General features: G+C 46.7%; 2 protein-coding genes across 5 annotated transcripts in view; one reads left to right on the forward strand and one right to left on the reverse strand.

Annotated features, from left to right (window-relative positions):
* Positions 1–24,797, forward strand: part of Syn3 (synapsin III) — a 448,670-nt gene that overhangs the window by 150,639 nt on the left and 273,234 nt on the right. For all 4 annotated transcript variants that reach the window (XM_087555990.1, XM_087555992.1, XM_087555991.1 and 1 more), the window contains 2 exon segments: positions 4,440–4,596; positions 7,352–7,441. In XM_087555990.1, the coding sequence (XP_087412116.1) occupies positions 4,440–4,596; positions 7,352–7,441 (247 nt within the window).
* Timp3 (TIMP metallopeptidase inhibitor 3) overlaps positions 9,420–24,797 on the reverse strand; it is a 51,126-nt gene continuing 35,748 nt past the window's right edge. Inside the window, 4 exon segments of the mRNA NM_012886.3 lie at positions 9,420–13,193; positions 14,111–14,232; positions 14,725–14,836; positions 20,090–20,172. Of these exon segments, the coding sequence (NP_037018.2) occupies positions 12,996–13,193; positions 14,111–14,232; positions 14,725–14,836; positions 20,090–20,172 (515 nt within the window). The 3' untranslated portion in view covers positions 9,420–12,995.

Consider the following 24,797-nt stretch of genomic DNA (forward strand, 5'->3'; position numbering starts at 1 on the left):
TTACTTCCCTTCCCGTTAATCACATTCATGTGGCGTGTAGTTTTATGCTCTACCTGCCTTTGCTCCAGGAAGCGACCAATCTACCAACCCTCACCAGGCTTCCCTTGAATCCTCAGACAAAAAAACACAGACACAGTTGCTCAGTTACAACTTACCAATAGGCACAATTACTGGGCACTGCTCTGTCCCACCTAGAAAAGCATGCCCTTATCAGATTCTTAACTCAGTCTCTCCCACCTGCCCTATTCTTCAGTTGCTAAATTGACAACCTGCCTATAGGAGCGACCACTTTGTTTTGAGATCTCACATGGTTGCCTGGTTCTCCTCTCTCCAACATATGGTGAACTCTGTTCTCCAATCTGCATCCACCTCCCTGCCTCCAGGGACCAGGCAGTCCCGCCTCTCCCAGCAATTGTTGGACGGTTTTCTTTACTGACAGATCAAGAACCAACTGGAGAACAGGACCTTAACATCAGAACCGACCCCTACACATTCATCTTCCCCAAGTCAGACGATGTTGCTTCTGCTTTCCCATGCCTCATGATTATATGCATCTATGTGAAATCTATGAGCCCTGAATTAAAGAAAACAGGCGACTGATAGTTGTCCTTTTGAGTCTTACTTATTTTGCTTAAGATAATCCCAGTTGCATCCACATTCCTGCAAATAACCAATTTTCATTCTTGTCTATGACTGAATAAAACTCCATTCCCTTCTGCATTCATCTGTTGATGGCACTTAGGCTGATTCTGTAACTTGGCTATTATCTGAGCAAAAATTTGTTTGATGTGTGTTTGGTATCTCCATACAGGGATTCTTCCTGGGCTGTCAGTTCTATAGTCTGGGATCATGTTCCCATCATCTTGGTATCTTCAGTACTTGGAAGTAACTGGGGACCAGGGGCTTGGATGTTTGGAAGACATGGAGGATGTCCGTCCTCTGGTTGGACAGAGAAACCAGAGTACTGGGTTTAAAGAAAGCAGCTACCTGCTCCTGGTCACTAATCTCTGTACGTTCCTTGGAGCTTTAACAGGAGGAGCCTGTGCATTCTATATAGCAGTGACTGAACCTATAGACTGAAGCACATGCCTGGCTAGCCCTGGTACCTCACTTGGGGAGAAGTACTACCCTTCTGCTCACTGGATGTGATAATCTTGAGAGGCCAGGGGAAGTCAATTTGAGTTCTTGGGATTAAATGTTTCTTGTTGGGGCTGACATTCCTCCATAAATACTGAACCCATGTCATTATGAAGCAGCCCATAGTTACGAGGGCCACATACTATTGCCTGGAAACCCTGGCCATCAGATTTCATTTCTTCCCTGCGACCACAAGAAAGAACTCCTTCCTCTTCGCAATGGCCATTCCTCCCCATGTTTATTGATTACTCATTTCTTCTTATGCACACTCTCATTATTGCCCTCTTCTGGCCTCTGTGAGTACTGTAGCCACGAATACAACTTATCTCCATTTCACTCCCCACAGGCACATAATTAAAAATAAAATCTTAGGGGTTGGGGATTTAGCTCAGTGGTAGAGCGCTTGCCTAGCAAGTGCAAGGCCCTGGGTTCGGTCCCCAGCTCCGAAAAAATAAATCTTTTCTTTAAAACACTATTCTAGTCTAGCCTGGGCACTCTCTTCCTAAGCAGTGAGCTTGGACTATATTTTCATGATTGTATCCCTTAATAGAATTCTTTATACATCTAAAAACACTAGGAAAAGAGTCAGCATGAGACTTTTGACTGTGTCTTCAAGGTGGCCTTACCCCTGGCAAGACAATGAGTCCACTTTCATTATTGTCTACAAGGGAGGCCACCTTGTTAGGAAGGGATCCTGCCTGACTACTCAGATAACACCTGAGAAGACAGACCAAGGGAATTGTGGGGAGAAAACATTTATGTGCCTTTTAAAAAGATGTACCTAGTAAAAACATTGCCATTCTTGATAGGAAAAGTGCCATGTTCTTATTGTATAGAGGTCCTGTGAAAAAGCAGAGTGGAAAACCATAGTTTTTAAAATGGAGAAAGATGTGAGCAGAGTCATATAAGAAAGACAAGGCAAATGATAATTCTTAAAATTACAAAGTCACATAACAGAGACAGGCATGGTACCTTTTGGGGGATGTGACTCAGCAAATTGAAACACTCATTGTTCAAGAAACTACAGTGTTAGGAGACCTAATACAGGTACTTGAGAGATCAAGGCAGGAAAACAAGTTCAAGGACAGCATACAGAGGGAATTCAAGATTAACCTGGGCATCTTAATAAGATGCTGTCACAAAGGCAGGGCGGGGGGAGTGGGGTTGAGGGACGTAGCTCAATGGTAAGGCATGAATAGGCTCTGAATCGAGTTTCCACTATTGCAAAGAACAACAGAACAAAACACTCTGTGGTGCTGGCAAAGCTGTTGAGAGATGGAAATTGGGAACATGAACCTTGAAACCACCATGGAGTGGAAGGGTGTCCTTTAGGGGCAGTGTGAGGGAATTACCAAAGGAAGAAAACAGAACACTTGCCTAGAATGTGGCAAAGTCTGAATATGATTCCCAGCAATGATAAAAAGGAGGGATAGGAAGAAAAGGAGGCAGAGGAAGAGGAGGAGAGGGAAAAGGAAAGAGGTTGGGGAGAGAAGACCATCTGGGGGAGGGAAGAAGGAGGAAACAAGGAGAGAAAAGGGGAAGAAAGGGGAAAAATTGTTTGTGAGGGTATTTTGGTTGTAGAGGAACTATTCAGATCATTGCATTATGTATAAAATTCCAGAATCATAATGTGTAGAAAGCATGAAATCAATTACGTGTATGACTACATGCTGTATACAGTAAAATAAATAGTTGGATCAAAATGTGTATATAAAGATTGTTAGGAATTTTCTCTGCATTTTGTAAAATATCTGGCAATTTGTTTACCTCTTCATGCATTCCACGGGTCTTTTGGTAAATCGTAGAGAAGTAGAAAGTGGTTCTGTTGCAAGTGAGTGCTTCTGACTGCCGTCAAATGCCCCCTTCATTCTTTATCCCAGTTGCTCTCATTCCAAGAGTCTAACTTTAACTTTCCTATACTAAGGCGGACCATTCCCAGAAACACACTGTGAGTCAGACTCCCGAAGACAGGCCCACAGTCGGGTCTGAGTAGCCTGTGAAGATGAGTGACCATATAGCAGAAGAATCCGTTGGTCTGAGAGGAGCGGATGATGTTCACAGCAGTCTCTACCACACCTACCCTATACCCGCCCTAGAAGTGTCAAACACAGATAGTCTCAACTATCTGTTGAGAGCCAAAGTCCGCACGACGTGAGATACATCTTCACTGTGCACGTTCATTTGTCTGTCCTCAGTGGGAGCAAGTCCTTCCCCTCTGAGAGCTATTTTCGATTATATTTGAATTATTTTAAGGAGACGACACTTCTGTGGAGTTAAGGGTCTGACTCCGGATGAGACAGACAGATCAAGGGCACTGTGTTGAGTGTCCGCCCTCTGCCCACTGTGAAGCTGGTTTTCTCAGATGTCTTCGAAGTAAGGACCACAAAAATAAGTTGGCCTTTGACAATGTGAATAGAACATGGTAAACCTGCCAGGATGTGGTGTTAAAAAGCATGAGGCCTGGAGAAGCAGTGGTAGAGTTCCTCTTCATCCGCTTTGTGGTCTAAAGGAGTTATTTTCTCACAGCAACAGTCTTCCCAGCTATAAAGTGGGAAGAGGATAGCCCAGCCCTCCCCCAAGTCTGTTCATTCATTCATTCATTCATTCATTCATTCATTGGGACCCTGTCCTCAGAGGGGCCCAACAGAGAACCCATGAGCACATGCAGTCTACTGCTTTCTAGAGGTCTCCACTTAACAGGCACAAACCAGTTAGGAAGGCTTCAAGGAGGAAGTCTGATTCCCAGCCAATTGACAGCTATAACCCTGACCCTTCCACTTATCTGAAACATGCCTCTGAGCAAATTATGTATCTTCTGGATTTTAGAATGTACCTCTGAGAAATGAGAGCTGACAGCATCCATATATAAGGGAATGCAGGGGTTGGGGATTTAGCTCAGTGGTAGAGCGCTTGCCTAGCAAGCGCAAGGCCCTGGGTTTGGTCTCCAGCTCCGAAAAAAAAGAAAAAGAAGAAAGAAAAAAAAAGGAATTCATATATTCTGCATATTACTCAGAATGTAGTAAAATGTTATATCATTGCCTAGTTGTTTGAAACATTTTCCCTGGTTTTGTTTAAAAAATGATAATCTAGGAAATAGCCTAAAATCCAAGCTGTTCTTTTCAGTTCATTTGGTTTGTAGTTGTGTAGCTGTGAGTTTTGCCTAACCCTTTCTGTGCTCCCCTACCCGGCCCTCTCACGTGAGAGCTCCTTTGGGTAGCAGATACATAGGATCAGATCTATAACGAGCAAGCCTTGGCTAAACTGTCATGTGGTAATATCATTGTTGTTCCCTCTCTCGGCAGGTCCTTCAAACCTGACTTCATTCTGGTTAGACAGCATGCCTATAGCATGGCCCTGGCTGAGGACTACCGAAGCCTGGTCATCGGCCTCCAGTATGGAGGGCTTCCTGCTGTCAACTCTCTCTACTCCGTATACAACTTCTGCAGCAAGCCTTGGGTGGTAGGTAACAGATCAGACCATCTGGAGGGAACTGGGAATCTTGAGGTGGTCCCATAATGGCTTCACTTCCCCAACACAGGGCCTCAGCAAGGAGGAGAATCTTATTTAAACAACTGAACAAACCACTTGGCCCCAGAACTCTTCGGGGGATTGCAGCCTTGCAAATATTACGTGTAACACATTATGATACAGGGTTGTGTTGTAGGAATATTAATCTCGATAAAGTATAGCTCAGTCGATACAATGCTGGGCTCAGTCTCAACTGCTTCATAATCCCAGCACTTAAGAGATAGAAGGAGAAGGGCCTCTTTGGCTATGTACTAAGAGTTTTAAGCCAGAACAAGCTATGTGAGACCCTGACTCAAGCAAAAATAAACAAATATTACCATTTTTAACATTCTAGCATAATTTTCTTACTGTTGCTCTTCAAAGTTATTAAACACTTATTGTATGCCAGGAACCGTGAGAGGTACCCATGCTATCACTGTAGTTTGTGATAGCTTTATTCCTGTGTCCTACAGAGGAGAAGTCTTACTTTCAGGCTGGATAAGAAATCCTGGGATCTTAGGGCCTAGTGAATGGTGAAATCAGACTTCGAAGCCCACTTTCTCCAACTTAAAGCTTGCTTTCTCCCCATGGATTCGCTAATGTCGACCACTCATTTTCTTTATGTAAGTTTCCATTCAAACATCATCAAGAATAAAGGGTCTTCCTAAAATGCCAGCCCTCCTCCATTCTCTCAAATACTCCCAGTCTACAACTCCACCTTGATACCCCACAAATGGGTCTGCACCTAAATGACATCATTCCTTTAGCTACCATCTATCTCCCTTAATAGAAGCAATGCAGAGAGAGAGAGAGAGAGAGAGAGAGAGAGAGAGAGAGAGAGAAGAAGGAAGAAGAAGAAGGAGGAGGAGGAGAAGAAGGAGAGGAGGAGAAGTAGGAGGAGGAGGAGAAGGGAGGGGAGGGGAGAGGAGAGATCAGAGTATCTGCTGCTTGATCTCCTATTCTACTGGAACAGTCTATTAACAAATATGACAATTGTATCATCAGTCCTATGATACATGCCTTGATTCCTTGGGGAGGGGGTGGGACAAGGCAGCTCAGAGATGAAGAGAAAATGCTATGAAATGCCTCAACTCTCTGGTCTACCCTGTTTGACTGCCTATCTGCCATCACCTGGGAGAGAAGGGCACTGATTAGTCTGGACTCTGGAGCTAGATTGCCCAAGGCCATGTTTCTCCATTTTAATTCGTGCCCTCAAGCAATTGCATTAACCTCTCTGAACTCAGCATCCTTATTTTTAAAAGGATGATAATAATAGAGACTTCCTGGTTTTCATTAGGGGCATACAAAGTGTTTGTAATGGCGGCCAGTACACAGCATACTCACAAGAAATGGTGTTTCCCTTTACACAGGGACTATGTTTATGCTGGGATAGCACTCAGTATTTGTTGAATGATTACTTGAGTTAATTTAATACATGTGGCTAGTCTTAGCTGTGGTCATTAGACTCATGGAATCTACAATTTCCATACCACAGAAGGAAGCGGTCCTTAGTTTTTAGAGCAGCAACTTTACTAGCATTCACTATGTCCTGTTCTCAGCCCATCTCCATTATACAAAAGAGGAAATTGAGGCCCACATAACTGGCAGTCAGTGCTGCAGCTCTTCTTCATAACCCATGAGCCGTAGGTTGCACTCCCTCCCTGAACTCCAGCTTCCTTATCTATAAAATGAGGGATGCCCGCAAACTTCATTTCTCACATTTCTCAAGTTCTCCAAGAATGACTCTGTGCTGTGCTTCATACGTGGGCTGTTTCTCAAGAGGGCATAGGAACCCAGTGTAGAGCAAAACTTTCCTCAGCTTTTTCATGTCTCTCTCCAAGATCTTAGCATTTACCTGGAGCAAATTGTAGCTCTTCTTCTACCCACCAGATACCTATGTTCGCAGAGTCCAAGCTGTTGTTCTGGTATCTGCCTGTCATTTCCCTTTGCCTTCTGAGTGAATAAGATCTTTGGTCCAACCTTTTAAAGCTCATGAGAACCACCCTTTGCCTATTTCTTAATCATGCCCTGCCCCTGAGGCTACAGTCATGGCAGCCACTGAAGGTCTTCAGAAACAGTGGTTTCCTTGACCACACAAAGCCCCCATCTTTCTCTTATAGGATAGGTCCAGGGATCCTTCCTCATGACCCCAGCCCTCCTCTATGTCCCAAATCCCCCATGATTCCCACTAGCATTACGATGACATCCCAACCTTGTAATGTACAAATTAGGAAAGTGACATTCAGAAACCTACAGTGACCCCTGCCCTCCAGGTCTCGTGGCTAGTACACAGAAGTCAATAAAATTCTTAAATTTGAATGAGAGAGTCTGAACTTAGAGGATCCCTAAGTGCCTACAGTGCTGCCTTAGAAAGATAGGCGTTGCAGGCAGAGGGATGGCAAGACTCCCAAAAGTCTGTACTGGGGGCAAGGACCTTGTGTGAAAATGGCTGAGAATGCAGTTAAACACTTGTAAAATGTGGTTGAACTGTAGCCAGTTACTTGCTAACCTGCTAGGTCAGGGGCAAGGCATAAAGGGTAAAAGAGGAGGTGATAATCAACCAAGGAAGTTGGCTTTTAATCCTAGTGGTGGATAACAGCTTCTAGAACTTAACTCAGGGCTGACACTTAAAGGCCAGGGTCAAGTGGGTGCCAGGACCCTAGTGGGAAACCATGGCTGGCTAATGATCTCTTCTTTTCTCTCCCAGTTCTCTCAGCTCATTAAGATCTTCCATTCCTTGGGTCCTGAGAAGTTTCCACTAGTGGAGCAAACATTTTTCCCCAACCACAAGCCAATGGTGAGTGCCTTTTTAATTCTGCTTATCTTCATAATGTGGAATGACCTTACATGTCTATCTTCTGAGTCTCTTTGGGCAGCGTAGACCTTGCTTCCTGGTTATTTGGACTCCACATAAAACCTTCATGTCTTGTGCTTGTGGGAATGTCTAGTGTTCCTTGAGGAACCTTGAGGAAGGTTCAACTTCTCTAGGGTAAATTCAGGCAGTAGGACAAAGTGACAAAGGTACTTGGCATTCTGTGAAATTCTGTTAATTAACACATCAAGGCACATTTTTGAACTGGCATCCTGGAACTAGAGGGGGAGTATAAAGGGGAAAGGCATTTTTATGGGACCTGGTTTCCACTGTAATTTTAATAAAAACTGTGATACTTAACTTGAGTTGATTATTAAAGAGAAATGTGCTTACACGTTTGATTTCCTTTCCTTGGAGTGTATCTCTGGGAGTTGACTGGGGCCAAGCTGAGAGTATGTGGCTTCACTACCTATTTGGAAGGTTTAAGACTAATATTTTTCTGAGTGAGTTGGAAAGTTCTGTGTCTGCAGCTCGAATTTTGGTAGAAGTATTCTGAGCTCTTGGACTAAGCCTACAACATGTCTGTTTATGTGATTGGTGCATGGTCAGTGAATTTGGTTATGCGGAGAACTAGGGGTCTCAGGAAACAAGAGTATGGTGTTCTCACAGTCGATAGAGACTGTGGTTGGATTGAAGAATCCTAGGCTCTGACTGCTGAGCTGGACGGGCCTATTTGAAGGCACTGTCAGGTAGGGCTACAGGCAACCCAGCCAGTCAGAGGCTCTCACTGATTATCTATCTACTGTTTCCATGACCCATCAGGCACAGAATCCAGGATGTCTGGTTGGTGTGAGTAAGTGTAGGTAAATCTGAATTATCAATTTAACTGAAATGAAAGCCAGATTAGGAATGAACTTTCTAGGTGTTTGTTGGGGGTCTTCCCAGAGAGGATTAGCAAAGCCAGGAAATGTGGGTATTTTAGCACCATCTGTGGAGCAATGGGACAAGATGTGATAAAAAGAAATGGAGGAAGGTTGGACTTGGGCATTCTCTTTTACTTTTGGTCTACCATCATGAAAATTGCTAGTCTGACTATGGCCTCCTGGATAGAGTGAACCAAAGCTTCTGAAACCAGGAACCAAAACAAAATAAATTGTCCCCATTCTAAGTTATTTCTTTCTGTATTTTGTTACAACAGTGACAAAATCTGACTAACACAGAACATGTGTAAATATTCTGAGAAAATTTAGGATGTGTCCTCAAAATAGTTTATTAATCACAAAATAACTGACTAGATTTTAGACAATTGAATCTCTTTGAGTAGTACAGCCATATAGCAGTTTTGATGACAGTCTGTGCAAGTGAGTATAGGACGTGTGCCTGGCATGTGGCGGGTGCTCAGAGTGGAGGACCTATCAAACAGGGACAAGACTGTGACCTTGAACACTAACGAAGGAAGCCTCAAAGTTAGATGGTATGCAGTGGATCGAAGCTCATTGAGTACTGGGAGTAGCTCACCAGCTGTCCTAGGGACTCAGAAATCCCTGGCAATCCTAACTTGACGCTTCCCTCAGGATTTCAGTTAGACCATTGACATTTTCAAGTATGGCTGCCTACAAGCTTACCCTCTGTCATCCACCATGGAATTCTCAGAAAGAAAATAAAGTCTCAGGACTATACCACCCACTGGTAATTAAGATAGATTTCTCTTAAACACTGGATCCTACCAGTAGAATTTGGGGGTTTAGTTAGGGCTGAATTAGCAGGCATAAGGAGTTAAGGGTACCTTCCTGAAATCTGTTGCAAGAAGAATCTTAATTGAGATAGCCCAAGCCATAGGCACAGGTGGAAGAAGATTGTGTGAAGGGGTGAGTGGAGGACAGGAAGAATCTGCTTGCAAGATTATATTATATCAATTATAACCTCCCAAGACATGACACAAGAAGGCAAGAGACAGCGGGTGTGTGATAGAAATAAAACCACTTTACTGTTTAGAATAAAGGACACACTATAAAAAGTGAACATTATGCAACATTACAAGACAATATACATTCACGGAATATAAAATTCATAAATAACATGGAGGAAAACTGTAAACAGTGCTACAAAATTTAGCAACAAATACATTCCTTCTAGATGGGTTTTTCTCTGGCTGGAGTCTCTTCATCACTACTGGGCTTCAGCACAGCTGACTTGTTAGAAGAAAAGTAGACAGAGAATCTAAGGTATCCCTGTCCCCAGAGCATGGTCTTTTCATCAGGTCCTCTCCTCCTCAGTCCCAACAGCCAACTTAAATCTGTTGAGACCATTCTCTCCTGCCTTCTCCCATTTGATTATGTTTCTGTGACTTTTCTTTTTTTTTTTTTTTGAGTTTCTATGATACAAATATTAGAGTGATTATTTTTAACTTTAAGTAGCTAGGAGCCAAATACCTGAATGGCACCTTGATGTGAGGCAGGGAAGAGTAATGCCTCCCGGACTCACATCATCTCCCAGACAAATCTATCCCCAAAAGTCACTGTGTCCTTTATCATTTAAGAAGCACAGCATGAAACAGTGTTTATATGGCAGAGCTAGGACTGGAGAAAGTAAACACTAGGGTCTCCTTCAGCTCCACATCCTGGCTGAAAAAGAGGGCTAGCCTGGGCAACAAGAGCCTGCGTAGAGGAATTCCTTGGTTAGGAGGCAGAAAAGTTGACTGGATGAGACAGAGAGAGCTTGGAGTCACAGTTGCCATGGCCCTGGATTGCAGAAACCACGGCTTCCTGGTTGAGTAGGAGAAAGGTCTTGGAAAGTGGGTGGCAGATGACCCAGGGATAGTTGATACAGGACAAGGACATCAGTGTACTTTTGTTCTTTTTCTCCTTCCCACCCTTAGGATCCCATGGGGAGGAGGCTGGAGGAGTCTGTTTCTAGTACTTTCCATTTCCTTGAATCTTTATTCCAGCTGAGTGCTCGAGCCCCAGTATTCTGCCTTCCATTCTACTGTAGAATTTGAATCAGGAAAAAAAAATGGCATGTGGGGTTTTTTTTCTTTCTTTCTTTTCTTCTTCTCTTAGACACAGTGTACACACGACAGCCTACACATGGCACATGATTTAGCAAAATAAAACATTCACGATATGATTGAAATAACAAAGTGTCTCAGCTACATAAATGACTTTAAATTATACAGTAAGTGAACAGGAGAAAGAAACAAAGCTATAGCTTATTGAAAGCGCAAAAACGGCTCTCCAATGATGTGACTTTACGAAAGACCTTCCTTGCCCAGGACTTCTCGCCAAGACCTCAACAGCCACCTGGGGCCGTGGTTCTGCCAATGGTTTTATCTTCAGGTTAACTTCAGGTGCCTCATACTTAGGCCTCACCTCAAGTCTGTCCGGGTAGGAGGGAGGCTGATCACACAGGGACTGAGAATGGCCAGAGACTTCTTGGGAAAGAGGCTGGGGTGTACATACGGGAGAGCATTGAGCAGGGTAGATCAGGAGCGCCATATTAGGAGACTCTGAGGTTGAAAGAGACAACTTCCAACAGTAAGTCAGAGGTTTACCTCTTAAGAACCACTGGCTTGCTGACCTCGGCTCCTTCTGCCCCACACCATGGAAAGCGTTGCGCCTTCTGCTCCCTGTCAGCACAGGGGAAGGATGCCGGGGAATGAAATCTACCCAGAGGAAACTTGACACCCATCTCCTCAACTGTCTTCCGGGCCTGCTATTCTGTCAAACCCCTGGACAAAGAAGTGGTATGTGTGGGGTAGAGGCAGACTAGAACTTGTCTTTCTCTCTCTCTCTCTCTCTACTTATAACTGGTAACTGTGTTTCCTAAAGTGGAATGAAAAAGATATGATACTAATAGAGGATATATACCCATAACCTGAAAAAAGACAGTGTAATTGTGTTAAATGTCACCACCTTACCATCTCCAAATCTGTATAGTACACCCTTACCTACAATGGGCATTGCAATTTTGACAGTAAAACTTAAAATAATCTTATTTAATAGGAAAATTTATACTATACTTTTATTTAAAAAACAAAAATACTACACAACAAAAGGCCTACAGTTTGTTGGCAGAGCCTGGCTCCCTCAGTAACCAACCGTGTTCCTTCTCTGAGGTGACCATCTCAGGAGGTGACGTTCACCCATGACTGAGCTGGGGAAGAAGTATATGCTGTCCCCAGATCCAGGAGAGGAGTCATTCCACTGATGTAGGATGATGTGCAACTGTCCCTTTCATGAGACAGCCCCTGCCCTAACACTCACACTCACCTGCCATCAGCCGGCTAGTAAGGCAACTAAGTGAAGGGCACCCCAAACACAAAGCAGAAGGAAAAAGGAGATGAAGGGTCAAACAACCCCAGTGATAGGGACAAGAGGGTGCTGAGTGTGGTCAGAGTTTCAAATTTTAATTCAGATAAAAAAAAAAAGTCAACTTGGAATGTCACAATTTCCCATCAAACAACAACAAAAGAGATTAAACTATTTGCATATTTAACAGCATTGAATAGAATTCTGTGTCCTATAAAAAAATTAGCTCATAATCCCCTGTGGGTATATGCAAATGTATATATAAACACATCCCCCTAGATGAGCTAAACACTACTTTGGAAATAGTATTCTCTACCCAAATCTACTTGACTATATCTGTGGATGGTGTCAGGTGTGTGTTTCTCCAGCTCACATGTTTGCAAGCTTCCAGCCTAGGATTCCCAGGAGACTGTCTCATGGGAGGCAGGAGAGGAAAGACGTTCGTCTCAGCCCTTCGTCTGAGTTTTTTTATACAAACAGGCAGGTTGCCTGCTGAACTCGGGCAGATGTTTAAGTCTTTGCCAACTCAGAAAGTTCTGCTACTCTTGGATGCTTGTTCCAGGACCTGAAACAGCGGGTCAACCCAAGAATCACAGGACTGGGAAACTGTGTGACCCACTCCTACCGTCTGTCCCTTCCCTCCCTCAATCTGACATGCAGACATAGACAGACTGTCTGATCCAGACACACAGTTGTATATCCTCTGTGTATAAGGCCTTCAAATACCTGGCGTCTGTCTGCTTGCTGCCCTTGGCTGATCGGGGAAACAGTTGGACTTCTGCCAACTTCCTTATCCATGCTTCTTCCTGTGTACTTGGATGAAGAAGTGTCTATGGAAGTGCGGTCTAGGATGTGGTCAAGAGAGGAAGAAGAAAGAAGAGTAGCTATTAAATGCCCCAATGGGGTAGATTTTTCAATTTCTGTTTTCCTAAAAAAATATAGATTATATATCATGAAGAAGAGGTGTGTATACATGCCTCATTCTTTCTGGCTTGGCACCAGAGATCCACAGTTGGAAATGGGTGATGTCAAAACCAAAAAGAAGGGGTATAAGGGGGCGGGACCAGGAAGGTATTTCCAAATCAACTCCATAAACGGCAGAGACTTTAACTGTCCCCCAGTGCTAAATTTGCAAGAAAACAGGCACTAATTTCATTGTCATCATCTGGGAAGAGTTAGTGTCCGGGATGCTCAGCGGGATGGGAAGGAAGTGAGGTGGGGCAGGTCTGGGTTCAGGGGTCTGTGGCATTGCTGATGCTCTTGTCTGGGGGGGCCCATCCTCGGTACCAGCTGCAGTAGCCACCCTTCTGCCGGATGCAGGCGTAGTGTTTGGACTGATAGCCAGGGTACCCGAAATTGGAGAGCATGTCGGTCCAGAGACATTCATTCTTGGAGGTCACAAAGCAAGGCAAGTAGTAGCAGGACTTGATCTGTAATGACACACAAGACACAGTTAGGAGACTACACCATGGCAGGCCCACCCTGGATTCAAGCCCTGGGGCTCCCACCCTTTAGTGTTGCAAGAATGATTACACTCACTACTAGCTCAGACCATCGAGCATCTACTGGGCACCAGACACGGTGTCTCTAAACTTTCGGTACACTTCTAAGTCCCCTTTGTAGACAAATAGAGGCTTAGCAAGGTTAAGCAGTTTGTTCCAGGTCACACAGCTTTTGAGTCCCAGATTAGATGTAGAAAGAGGAGACTACCAGTATGGGTAGGAAATGAAGGATTTAAAACAATGAAGAACAAGATTTTGGAGTTCAACTGCCCTGGGCTGGAAATCAGACTCAAAAGAGCTGTATAACCCAGGATCACATGCAAAGATCTCTGAGCCTTGATTTCTTACTTCTACCATGAAATAACGGTGATTAAGAGCTCATGAGATGATTATGAGGATTAGGGGAGAGAGTGATTGAGCTCCCTTTCATGACCTTGTATATGGAGAAGGGACTGGACCTGGTTGGCAAGAGGTCTTGGACGGCAGCTGATATCAGTAGGCCTCAGTCAGCCTGCCCATCTGGGCAGGGACCCCGGTGAGGCAGCTGTCAGAGTGAAGCCACTTACAACAGCTTGGCAGACCCCTCCACCGAAAGATCTTGTACCTGCCATTGGCCTTGAACAGTAGGGAGGGGCCAGGATGCTGAAGAGCCCTCATCACCCAGCAGCTGCCAAGTAGGCACCATCCAGGCAGCAAATACAGAACAAAGGCATTCTTCAGAGCTCTCTTGCCTGCCTTGCCCCAGGGCGACATTCCTTACCACCCTGCACCATCCCCAACAGGCTGTCTGCCCCAGCAGAGCAGGAACCAAAGCTTCCAGATTGACACCCGCCCCTAGAACTCACCTTGCAATTGCAACCCAGGTGGTAGCGGTAATTGAGGCCCTTGCGCTGGGACAGTGTGAGGTGGTCCCACCTCTCCACAAAGTTGCACAGCCCTGTGTACATCTTGCCTTCATACACGCGCCCTGAAGTAGAATAGGAGGCAAGGGGTTAGGCATTCCGTTAGATCCCTCGACTGCCAGGGACAGGCACTGACCTGAGTTGAGAAACCTTCCCCAACACCTTTAGACATGAACTCTGGCCCTGTTTTCCAGAGGATCATGGAACTCGAGCTATTAAACATTCTGCTGAGGGCCTCAAAGGGTCGTAGAATCTCTTAGGGTTTCGTGTGTTGTCATTACTAAAGAGCAGACTGTCATATCAGACAGACCTAACAGATCGACTGCCAGAGCTTAGAAAAGACAACCTATTTCCAGATTTGTTAAAGTCGAGACACCACAAAACCAGGACACAACCAGATGAACAGTGTAGCCAAGGCTGCCAGGCAGGACTGGGTATGCAAGCCAGACCTTTCACCTCATGAGCCAAGTGCCTGCCATCTCAGGATGCCTGACTCAAGCTTTGGCAGACCCACCAGGGCAAAGGAGCGGGGCCTCGGTGTTCCTATGGACACTCACCTGTCAGCAGGTACTGGTATTTGTTGACTTCTAGCTTAAGGCCACAGAGACTTTCAGAGGCTTCCGTGTGAATGTACTGCACATGGGGCATCTTACTGAATCCTCGGTACATCTGTGGGCAAAAGAAACATCATCATGGCGGGGGACGGGGAGGGGGGAAGGGGAGACAGACACCAAGGTCCAGTCAGCATGCTGCTGTGTAGTGTATGCATTTCTGGTTCCTCAGTGCAGATGGACAGTGGCAGGTTATGATCTCGCCACCACAGGGTTCCCTGAACACCACAGGACGTCATTTATTCTCTTCCCTGAGCCAGGATGGTGTCTTCCTATCCAGCCATGTACATGTGCTATCCACCTGCCCCACCCACCCCTCTACCTACACATCTACACATCTACACATCTACACATCACAGATTCCAGGCAGCTACTAGGAAAAGCTCCCAGGGCTCTATGCAAATTCCAAGGGGACAGCCAGCCAGCCAACTGGCCTTCCCATTGCATCCCAGTGACAGGCTGGTGTATACAGCACCGTCCTTACTCACAGGATTCTCACAAGGGCTCTGAGAGTAGGTACCAAGAACTCCATTTTTCACATGGGGACTCTAATATAAATTCTATTTGGTCGGAGGAGGGAAACTCAGGCCAGGCATTTTTGTAAGTTCTTATTTTTCTGACACTGACTTTCTTTACTCAAGGTGAAGCCCATACTCATGGATGTTAAAAAGAAAAAAAGCAAAACTTCTTAATTAAGGATATCATTATTACGAGGCTAAACCATGTAAAATTCATCTACAACATGACTGAGCAGAGTGGCTGCACCCCTTGGACACGTTTGAAACACAAGACATGTTTCATTGACCGTGTGCCATAGACAATGTGGCAGGAGAGTGGACAGAGAACAAGGATGTTGGTAACCTTCCTATCATATGTAGAATGGCCTTGGCTAGAGAGTTTTATGGGCCCAGGGTGAGTGACACTGAAGGTTGGTTACTGCTAGAATATCTAACCACTGAATGCCCAGGATCTGAAAGGCAGGAACCTTGGTCCCACTGTACAAGGTCCAAGCCTGAACCTTAGAAGGGCTCAGAGGCTTGTCATAGTCACACAATTGGTTAACAGCAGGGCACAAAGTCCAAGCAAGATAACCCAGTCTGTGGTCTTAAGGATCCTCTATCTCCTCTTGTGGCCTTTGAAGCTTAGGACCCAGGGCTTCTGCAGCAGCAGAGGCTTCTTCTGTCTCTGGCTCTTGCGGGCCCTGAGTACCTGGCTGTGGGACTATAACAGAGACCAAACACATTCTGTGACTGTAGAATGAGTCCATGTGTGCTACTCAAGCCCTGATCTACTGAGGCCACACTGTCAGCTGTGAGCTAGGGAAAAGGGAAGGTGGAGGGGGACGCTGAGGCCTGCCTGGCCTGACCCTTACCTCTCAAAGGGCCTTGAATGTCTGGCTGTCACTAGCCCTACACTAAGAACATCACAATAGAACAGTTCCTTGGCATGCATTATTAGTTACCCATGTCATTAATTCAAGCCAGCATAGCCCATCGGTGCCTTCCAACACACGGCTAGGCTTGATGAGCTGGTTTTTGTTATGCTGTTGTTGCTGTGGTTGTTTTGTTTATCCTCATCTTCTAACAGGCAGTTGGCTAGCAGAGGCAGTTTTCATGGGGTACAAGGCTGACTGTTGGATGTACGCAGTCTAGGGAGAGGCAGGCCTCTGCTTGTTTACGGAGTATCCTCTCCTGCTGGCACAGACACCTTCTGAACCCTTCTGCTACCCTGGGGCTTTACAGCAGAACAAGTAACAAAACATGGGGTTCAGTTACACCATGGGGGAGCACAGCCGGTGGGTCAGACCAGAAGGATGACATGTTTGATGCTGGATGAGACCACTCTGACTCGACAGGAAACACATTTAAGACTCCCGATGTGTGCAGCACCATCGCCATGGACTGCAAAGAACAGGGCACGCTGACTTCCGTGCCGGGTAAACTGCTCATGCTGTTTCAGGTTTTGGTAAATATTTCCACTAAGTGCTTAGTGGATGAGAGCACCGTAGTAGGTCTCAGCAAGGGCTAGATAAGAATCTTGCACCATAAGCTTCTCCTGGCATTAGAGGACAATGGCTTCCCGAGGCCTGAAAGTCAAGGGGTCTTGCAGCTGGAGGAAACCCTGCTGGCTTGCAGTTGCTTCAGCAAACCACTAAGGAAAGGGCCCAGCACATTCCAACTGCCCAGGCAGATCTATCCTGCCCCCAGTTAGGACAAGCAAAGCACATGACCAGCACATGTTCCCCTGGGATCCTCCTGGGATCAACTGGGACATAATGTCCCCCACGTGCTATCCCTTGCAGCGTGCCTGAAAGCTTGTCTGTGCTGCGCAAACAATAGTCCCTGGCAAAACAAACTGCTTTCCCATGGTCCCTCTGGGAGACAAGGCCCCCGCTAATGATGAGGCCACTTCTGGAAACTTCCACCTTTGGACCACAACTCAATCCCAGCTAATCCATAAGTAGGGGTTTACAATAAGCTCCTGCAATGTCCTCAAGGCGTCCTGTCTTCCCCTCACACTGTGGGGTCTGTGTGCACTTAACATGCCCGAGAGAAGGAAGGAAGGCTGTGTGCCTGTCTTTGTGTCCTCTGTCCTCTAAGTTCCTTCAGTCCTGCTCAAGGATTGCCATATCTGACCCTCTGGGGTACATTAATCCACTATAACAAACCTCCCAGGGACCAGTGCAAGCCCCAGCAGCTTGAATCCCAACACTTCTGACGCACCCTTTGCAGGCTGCACACCAGTCACCTGTTAGATCCCGGGCCTTTAAGTCCCCCTGAGGGAACTAGACATGAGCAGGTGAGGGGAGCCCCCACAGCGGGTAGATATGAGTAATCCGCCTGCAGGCCTCATACTTTGTTAATCTCCTTGTCCTTCAAGACCCAGGGGTAAAAGCCCTGTAGTCTGTCACTTTCTAGTCCTACACTCTTGCCTGTCACATACCTTCCAAGTGTCTGGGACCTCACCGCTAAGAAGATCAGTGGGAGGCTGTTTCACAAACGTGACGTGAGGCTAATTTATACAGAGACTTAGCATAGAATATGGTCACTAAATGTTGCTTACTAACGTCATCTAATAATTGTGATAAGCGTATCCTTTTCTCCCCTCCTGACAGCCCAATCAGTGCTAAGCACGGGGGCTGGGGATGGGGGAAAGACTCCAATTCCTATCCAGTACCTGCTCTGACGTGCAGGCAGATGGTCCCTCTAGATAAAAAGGGATTGACAAGTTATGTGGGCCATAACACAGAACTGGGAAGAGAACCAAAATTAATGAAAGACATTAGATAAGGCTAATGAGGAAAGCCAGCTAGCAGGGCAATTTGGGGAGTCATGCCCATCACACCAACTTGTACAAGCATCCCTTCCCCAAAGAAGCTCCCGTTATACCTCTTGTAGGCTGCACGTTGACGGAAAGGTTCCCTAATGCCTCAACTTGAGGCTCGCACCTGCCCTTCATTAAATGCATGACTCTGGCCATACCATCTCCCATTAAACCTAATCAGGAATAAGGTGGAAGATGGCTATATTGATCACCCTATCACCCTGACACCATGAGCCCAGCTGAAGAGCAACAGGGAACCTCGGAGACTCTGAGCAGGCTAACTTGGGAGTGGCTGCTGGCAGGCCAGTGGCTGATACGTTACGTAGCCTCCAAACAACTCCCACTAGCAGGTTGTGACAACAATCAGGGACATTCTGCTGACAGAAGAGCCTCTGGTAACTGGGCTCCTAAGTCCTGAAGGCAGCAGGAAGGAAGGCAAGCCAGTTTAGGGATCCCTGCCTCCCAGCTATTTCTCCGCAGGAACCTCAAAGATTCTGACAATGGAGGTCATCTCATGATAAGCAGGGTAGAGGCCTCCACTGTGATCAGAAGCTCTGGCTTTCCTTTCCCCACTGCCAGAAGTTGCAAAATGGGGGCTTGGGGTCCTTAATACTCCCCTGGCTTCCCACCTCCACCCACTTGTGGCCTCCCGGCTGTCTGAAGACATAAGCTGCTCACATGACCAGGCTTAGGCAGCCAAGGGCAACTGGCCAGGGCTGACTCTGAACATTACATAACCAAGAGCCTGGGAGTGTTTCCAGAATCGAAGCCAGAGCAACAGGTCCCACAGAATTAGTGCATCTAGCCACAGGCCTCAGCAGGGAATAGAGAGGCCTGAAGGTCAGCCTCTAGGATAGCTGGGGAGTGAGTCACCCCTCACTCTCAAGACAAGTCTAACCCGGGCCTGAACGCTGGTCTCCTCTGTGGATTTTTCAGACCCGAGGGTCTCACCCTCATCTCTTTAATAAGGGGGAAGCGTTATCCAAGTTCTGCCTGTTATGTGACAGAAACACCCCACCCCAATGTCCGAAGCTGTGAAGACCAGCAGTGAGTAAAAGGTCAGGCAGTTCACAGGGACTGACTTGAAGTCGTTGACTAGTCAGCGCATGTTACCTCCTCTCATCTAACTGTAACCTTAAAGTAGAAAACTGCCTCGTGGACTTACAGGCTGCAAACATGGAGGTCTGCAGATAGCCAGGCACTTGAAAGGCCCAGGGGTAGAGGGACAGCTGAGTTATTCAAGCTGAAGCACCAGTCCTCAATGCCACTTAGGAAAAAGTAAGGACATGCTTCCCAAAGCTACTACTGGCTCCTGCTTAGAAGGGACACTACCAGTTAGGATGCCTGAACCATGAGGATGCATCAGGTGCTAAGCCCAACCCCACGCTACCAACAGATGCTAACACTGTGGCCTGGGAAAGCACTAGGCCAAGGACAATGAGCTCTTCAAGAGTAGCAACAAGACCGGGACATGGGTATTCTGTGTTTTTCTTATGGTGGACTGCCCCGGGAAGATTAGAAACCTCGGTGTGCTGGGTGAACGGTCTGACGGTGTGAATATGTTTAGTAGATATTCCTAGTGGACTGTAATGCAGGAAGACAAACAGAGCTGGGAAACAGAGACTTAAGTGTGCTCAACATTTTTTCAAGGTGAAGCCTGGAGGAATGGACACCTCCCGTTATAGCCTTAGTGACTGCACTGCCTCTGTGGGTACGACATGGTTGGACTCACAGGGGCTCTCACAGTCATCAGGTAACAAAGCTATCTGTTGTCTGGTTCCTGACTCCAAGGCTCAGCTTTCTAACAAAGACCTGTGAGAGAGACTCTACCTGTGCTGGCTTTGCAGCAAGCAGCCGCCATGTCTTCCAGCTGCCTGGGGCTGACTGGAGACTCTACGCTGAGCAAACACGTGTTCCAGTTCCAACCACTTGGCTTCCCTTGCCCCCCCCCCAAATCCCTCCTGGGGCCAGTGATGATGTCACTCACCTTCATTTGCTTAATAGTGTAGACCAGAGTGCCAAAGGGCCCTTCCTTCACCAGCTTCTTTCCCACCACTTTGGCCCGGATCACTGTAGAGAGAGCAAGACAGAGAGGGAGGGGTTTAGGAAGGCCTGAACCACACCTGGAAGAGGCATCTCTCGCTGATCCCCTCGCTCATCGGGGGTTCCTCAGGTTCTGGTTCACCCACAGGGATGTGATGGACTCCAGCTCTCTTAGCACCACAAGTCAGCATTCTGCTTGCCCCAGCATACACAGCACTAAGCAAGGAATTGTGACCAAGTCCAGGTCTGAGGTGGGCTAAGGGGTGATCTTCATCCCAGCCCCACTGTTATAATCCAAGATATGTACGGAAGTTTAATTCTGGCTTCCTATCCCTAACATAGAACTACTCAGAGGAATCCACGTTCTCTGAACTGAAGCAATCAGGTGGAACAAAGCCGGTGAAACATACCCTTCGCCTGTGACATAGCTTCATTTGATAAATGCTGTTAGGATCATCATCCTTAGCACCAAAACTGAAAGGATGGCCGCAGTAGGCACACTCAGTACACGCCGACCGTACTCGTCAGTATCAGTCATTACCCACTTTTAGCTACCTCCCACAAAGTATGCTGTCCCAGACATCCAGAGAATTGGCAGCGTCTGGCACTCCCTGGTGAGACGCCTCTCATCGATGGAGAGGGATTGGCGGCGATGATTAAGACACTATTACATCTGTTTCTACTAGACTGCTCATCATAAAAGACACCCCTTCCCTCCAAAGTAGTCTTCAGGGTTCTTTTAAGCGAGCTTCACAGAGCAATCAATCAGGTATTGAAAGGGGTAAAGCCATCGTGTGTGTATGTGGGGGAGAGCGCCTAATTATAGGAACTTGGAAGAGGTAGGAGCCGCTGCAGGGGGACAGTGTCGCAGCTGAAGCTCTCCTGCTACAACTTTGCAGAATGGAGGTTTTTTTTTTTTACTGGTTTTGAGCCAAACTCTTTGTGCTACTGATGTTCCAACCTCAAGTTCCTTCAGACATGGAGCAAACACATAACTCATTCCAACTCTCTTTTTGAATAAATATACGAAAAATACTTGTTGAATAGAATACCCTTTATGGATGTAAAAGGGTATTACACACACACACACACACACACACACACACACACACACACACACACGCGGGGTAGGGGTGGCTGGAGAGATTAAGAACATTCTGGGATCCATCCCTCACACCATACATCTTAGCTCCCGGTCAGTAGGATTGCTACCACCAACAGAACCTCATTCTGATATCTGTCCACCCAGAAGCCCTGTCAACTAAGACCTGTCAACGTTCCATGAGATTAGGATAGAAGAGAGATTCCTGGCTGGGACGGAAGTCAAGGGAAGCTCATCAGAAAACCCATAAAATAAATCATTGAAAAAGGTGTGGGAGCACACATCGAGTGACCAAGACGACGAGTGTGCCCGAGGCCTCGAGACTGAAGCACCTCCACCATCAGTGTCCCACCTTGTCACCACAGAGAGCCCAACAGTGACCTAGTGTGACCTGCCAAACAGGACAGTATCTGTAGTCCAAAGAGACGGCTGCGGAAGCAGAGACGACCCAGGGTAGAGAGACCACACCACTCTTACGTTTCCTCTACAAACGCAAAACCTCTTGAAACTTAGCAAAAAGTAAGCAGCATTCTTTGCTCCCAAATAGATTCAGAGCCCTTCCAAGTTAAATTACTTGCCAGCCCCGAGTCCACCTATTTGGCTTGTGAATTATTATAACTTCATTTACTTTCGTTTGTCCTGTGCAACTCAGATGCGTATTGTTCTGTGCGTTTCTACTTGGCAGTAAGGATTCCCTTGGAGCAGTCACTGGCCCAGGCAGGGGTCACAGTGAACAAGAAGGTTGGGGGGGTGTCCAAGACGTCAACAGCAACAGAAAAAGGGCTTCTTCTCAACTTGGAACTGACAGCACATCTGACCACTCCCTCCACCTTCAAATGGCAGCTGTGACGTGGACCAGGCTGGACACAGTTTCTCTCTATTCCTGCTATCGAGCAGCCATACACTATTCCCCCTATGTCCTCCAGCAGCTGAGGTAACCTGGCACGGCCTAAGCTGGTGTCTGGAAACACGAATGCTTGGTAGGGACGACAGCAAGAAATAAAAGCCCCATTTCCTGCTTCCACAGACTGCAGTCTAGCAGGGAGACAAGGTGGAGTATACACCAGAAAACAAATCGCCAAGAGACCTAAGTGCTGCCAGAGACAGGAGGGAGGGGCCTGGCCTGACTCAGCCTCTGAGGCTTCTTAGGCCCTCTGTGGTCTCTGCTTCTGAGGGCATGGAGAATAAGAGTCAGGAAGAGATTAATTAAGGAGTCAATAACGTTCCAACTTAAAAGTTTCTAAGAGGAAACTGACCAGAGGCTGGAGGTATAGAAGGTTGATAGAAGACTTACCCAGAATGTTCTGAGCTCAATCCACAGACCACAAAAAGGAAAAGAGCAGGCTGTGGGTGCCTGGGAATTGGCTTACAGATCCATAAATATATGTGGAGTCTTCAAATATATCAGAGATCTGAGGAAGTAGGCATAAAAGCACATCTCTTCAGAACACATTTCTCCCTTGTAAAACATTTTGGAAAGGTTGGTATTTGTTTGCAAAACCAAGGCAGGCAAAGTACATCTCTACAAGCAGATAAGGTTGTCACTTTTTTTCCTCCCCATTCCCCATCCCCTTTCGCTAGCAATGTGGACCCTGGCTACACAAGCTTTATGTTTTTTTTTTCTTTTCTTTTTTTCAGAGCTGGGGACCAAACCCAGGGCCTACTCTACCACTGAGCTAAATCCCCAACCCCACTGAGCTAAATCCCCAACCCCGCTACACAAGCTTTAAACAGTAATAGTTCCAAGGCAATCAGGTCACTGGTGTATCTCTAGGAATCCTACATCTGCTGTTAATCAACATATTCAGAGAAGGACAAGATACCCCGGAGCTGGCCCATGTCTCTTCCCCACAGACCTTTGTCCCTCTGACCTGACGAATGGATATTCTACTGACAGGCTGGACAGATGAGCAAAGAGGCTGCTGGTCTGGCTACTTCATAGAACAAAGGCCCCCGAGTTAATGGAGATCACCTATCTCAGGTTCCCACCAAGGGTCACCCCAGTCCATATGTCCTCTTGCAGGAGTCACATGGCTGTCTCTGCTCTGAAAATGTAGAGACTCGGGGTAAACAGGACTCTGTGTGAGCCTGTCCAAGGAAGGCAGAGCAGGAATCCCTGGCTCCACTAGCTGCCCACTCCCGGGTCAGCAGTTCCTTATCTCTTTGCATTGCACCTGCAGACACAGCAGAGACAAAAGCTAGGATGGACCGTCAGTATCTGCTGTGGACAGACCATGCCTTATGTGCCAAGCACGGTGTGCACACTTCACTGTGTTCCCACTGGACGACGCTGTAAGGTGGGACTTTTCTATACCTGTTATTAGTACCTACTGAGCAGTTTTGCATCCAATATTGGAGGAAAAGGGAGGGCCCTTCAAGAAAGAAGACTGGCACTGAATCTTTGCAGAGTAATTCATAACTGTACCCTGCGCCCATTGTCAACCCTAATGGGTCTAGAGAAGACTGGGAGATGCCTGCCGTGCCCCCAGTCTTTAGGCGCTCTCTCTCTCTCTCTCTCTCTCTCTCTCTCCCCATCCCTCCCCCTCCCTCCTTTCCTCCTTTCTTCTCTCCCCCTTCCTTCCTCTGCTCTTTCTGCTTGATTAGTAGCAAGAATCTACAAATAGTCACCATCAACAGACAATGGTAAATCATTGGCTTAGCTTATTGTGCTTCCCCAGCACAGGGCAATGTGTATGTATACAGTACTTTGCAACCTTGGAGCTGAGCAGGTAATTCAGAGGCAGGGGGCTGGACAGCACTTGCAGACTTGTAGCACTTCTGGGCTCATTAGAGGAAAACAGAAACCTTCCCTGAGGATACACAGCACCCTCCTTCCCTCATCCTTTCCAAGGTCCTTCTCTGGAACCTGTTGCCCCTTTGGGGGATGCTTGATGGGTCTACATTTGAGGACAAGGCAGTAGAAAGGAAAATGGAAGAGGCCTAGAAGCCCCTGGGTTTCCCTGGTTCTCAGCTTTGTGGACGCCACAGCCCTAACCCCTAAAAATCCCTATAATCTGGCTCAAGCCAGAAGGTCAGTGCAAAAAGAGCTCTAGCGAATCAGTGACAATAGCCTGAAATAACAGGAAGCACAAGGCACCTTGGTCCTGTCGCTGCAGGACCTCCTGCAGGCCACTTCCCATCCTAGCATTCTAATGGCAGGACATGATTACCAACCTCCCAGGTGTTCTTTCTCCTCACCTCCCCAAAGCCATTTTTCAAAATTACGCATACCATCCAAGAGACTCAGGCCAATCAACGGTGTGTTCTTACTTAATCGTTCTCTTACTCACAACTGTGGTCTTCTACGCAGCCCATGGAAGTGACGACTCCCACCTGCTTGGAAACCCCAATCTGGAGCTTCCACGACTCCTATGCCTCTCTATGGCCCCTCACACCCGATATTCTACAGAGCTGTGTGAGGTACAACTTACCCAACAGTGAGCTCCTGGTAACAGGCCAAACCCATAACTGGGCCTCTGAGGGCCTTCTCTGTCTCAGGGAATGGCAGCTTGCTCAGTTCCTATACCCACTACTCCAAACACACAGCCTG

This window comes from Rattus norvegicus, chromosome 7 (genome assembly GCF_021556685.1).
Source record: "Rattus norvegicus strain SHRSP/BbbUtx chromosome 7, alternate assembly SHRSP_T2T, whole genome shotgun sequence".
Lineage (NCBI taxonomy): Eukaryota > Metazoa > Chordata > Mammalia > Rodentia > Muridae > Rattus > Rattus norvegicus.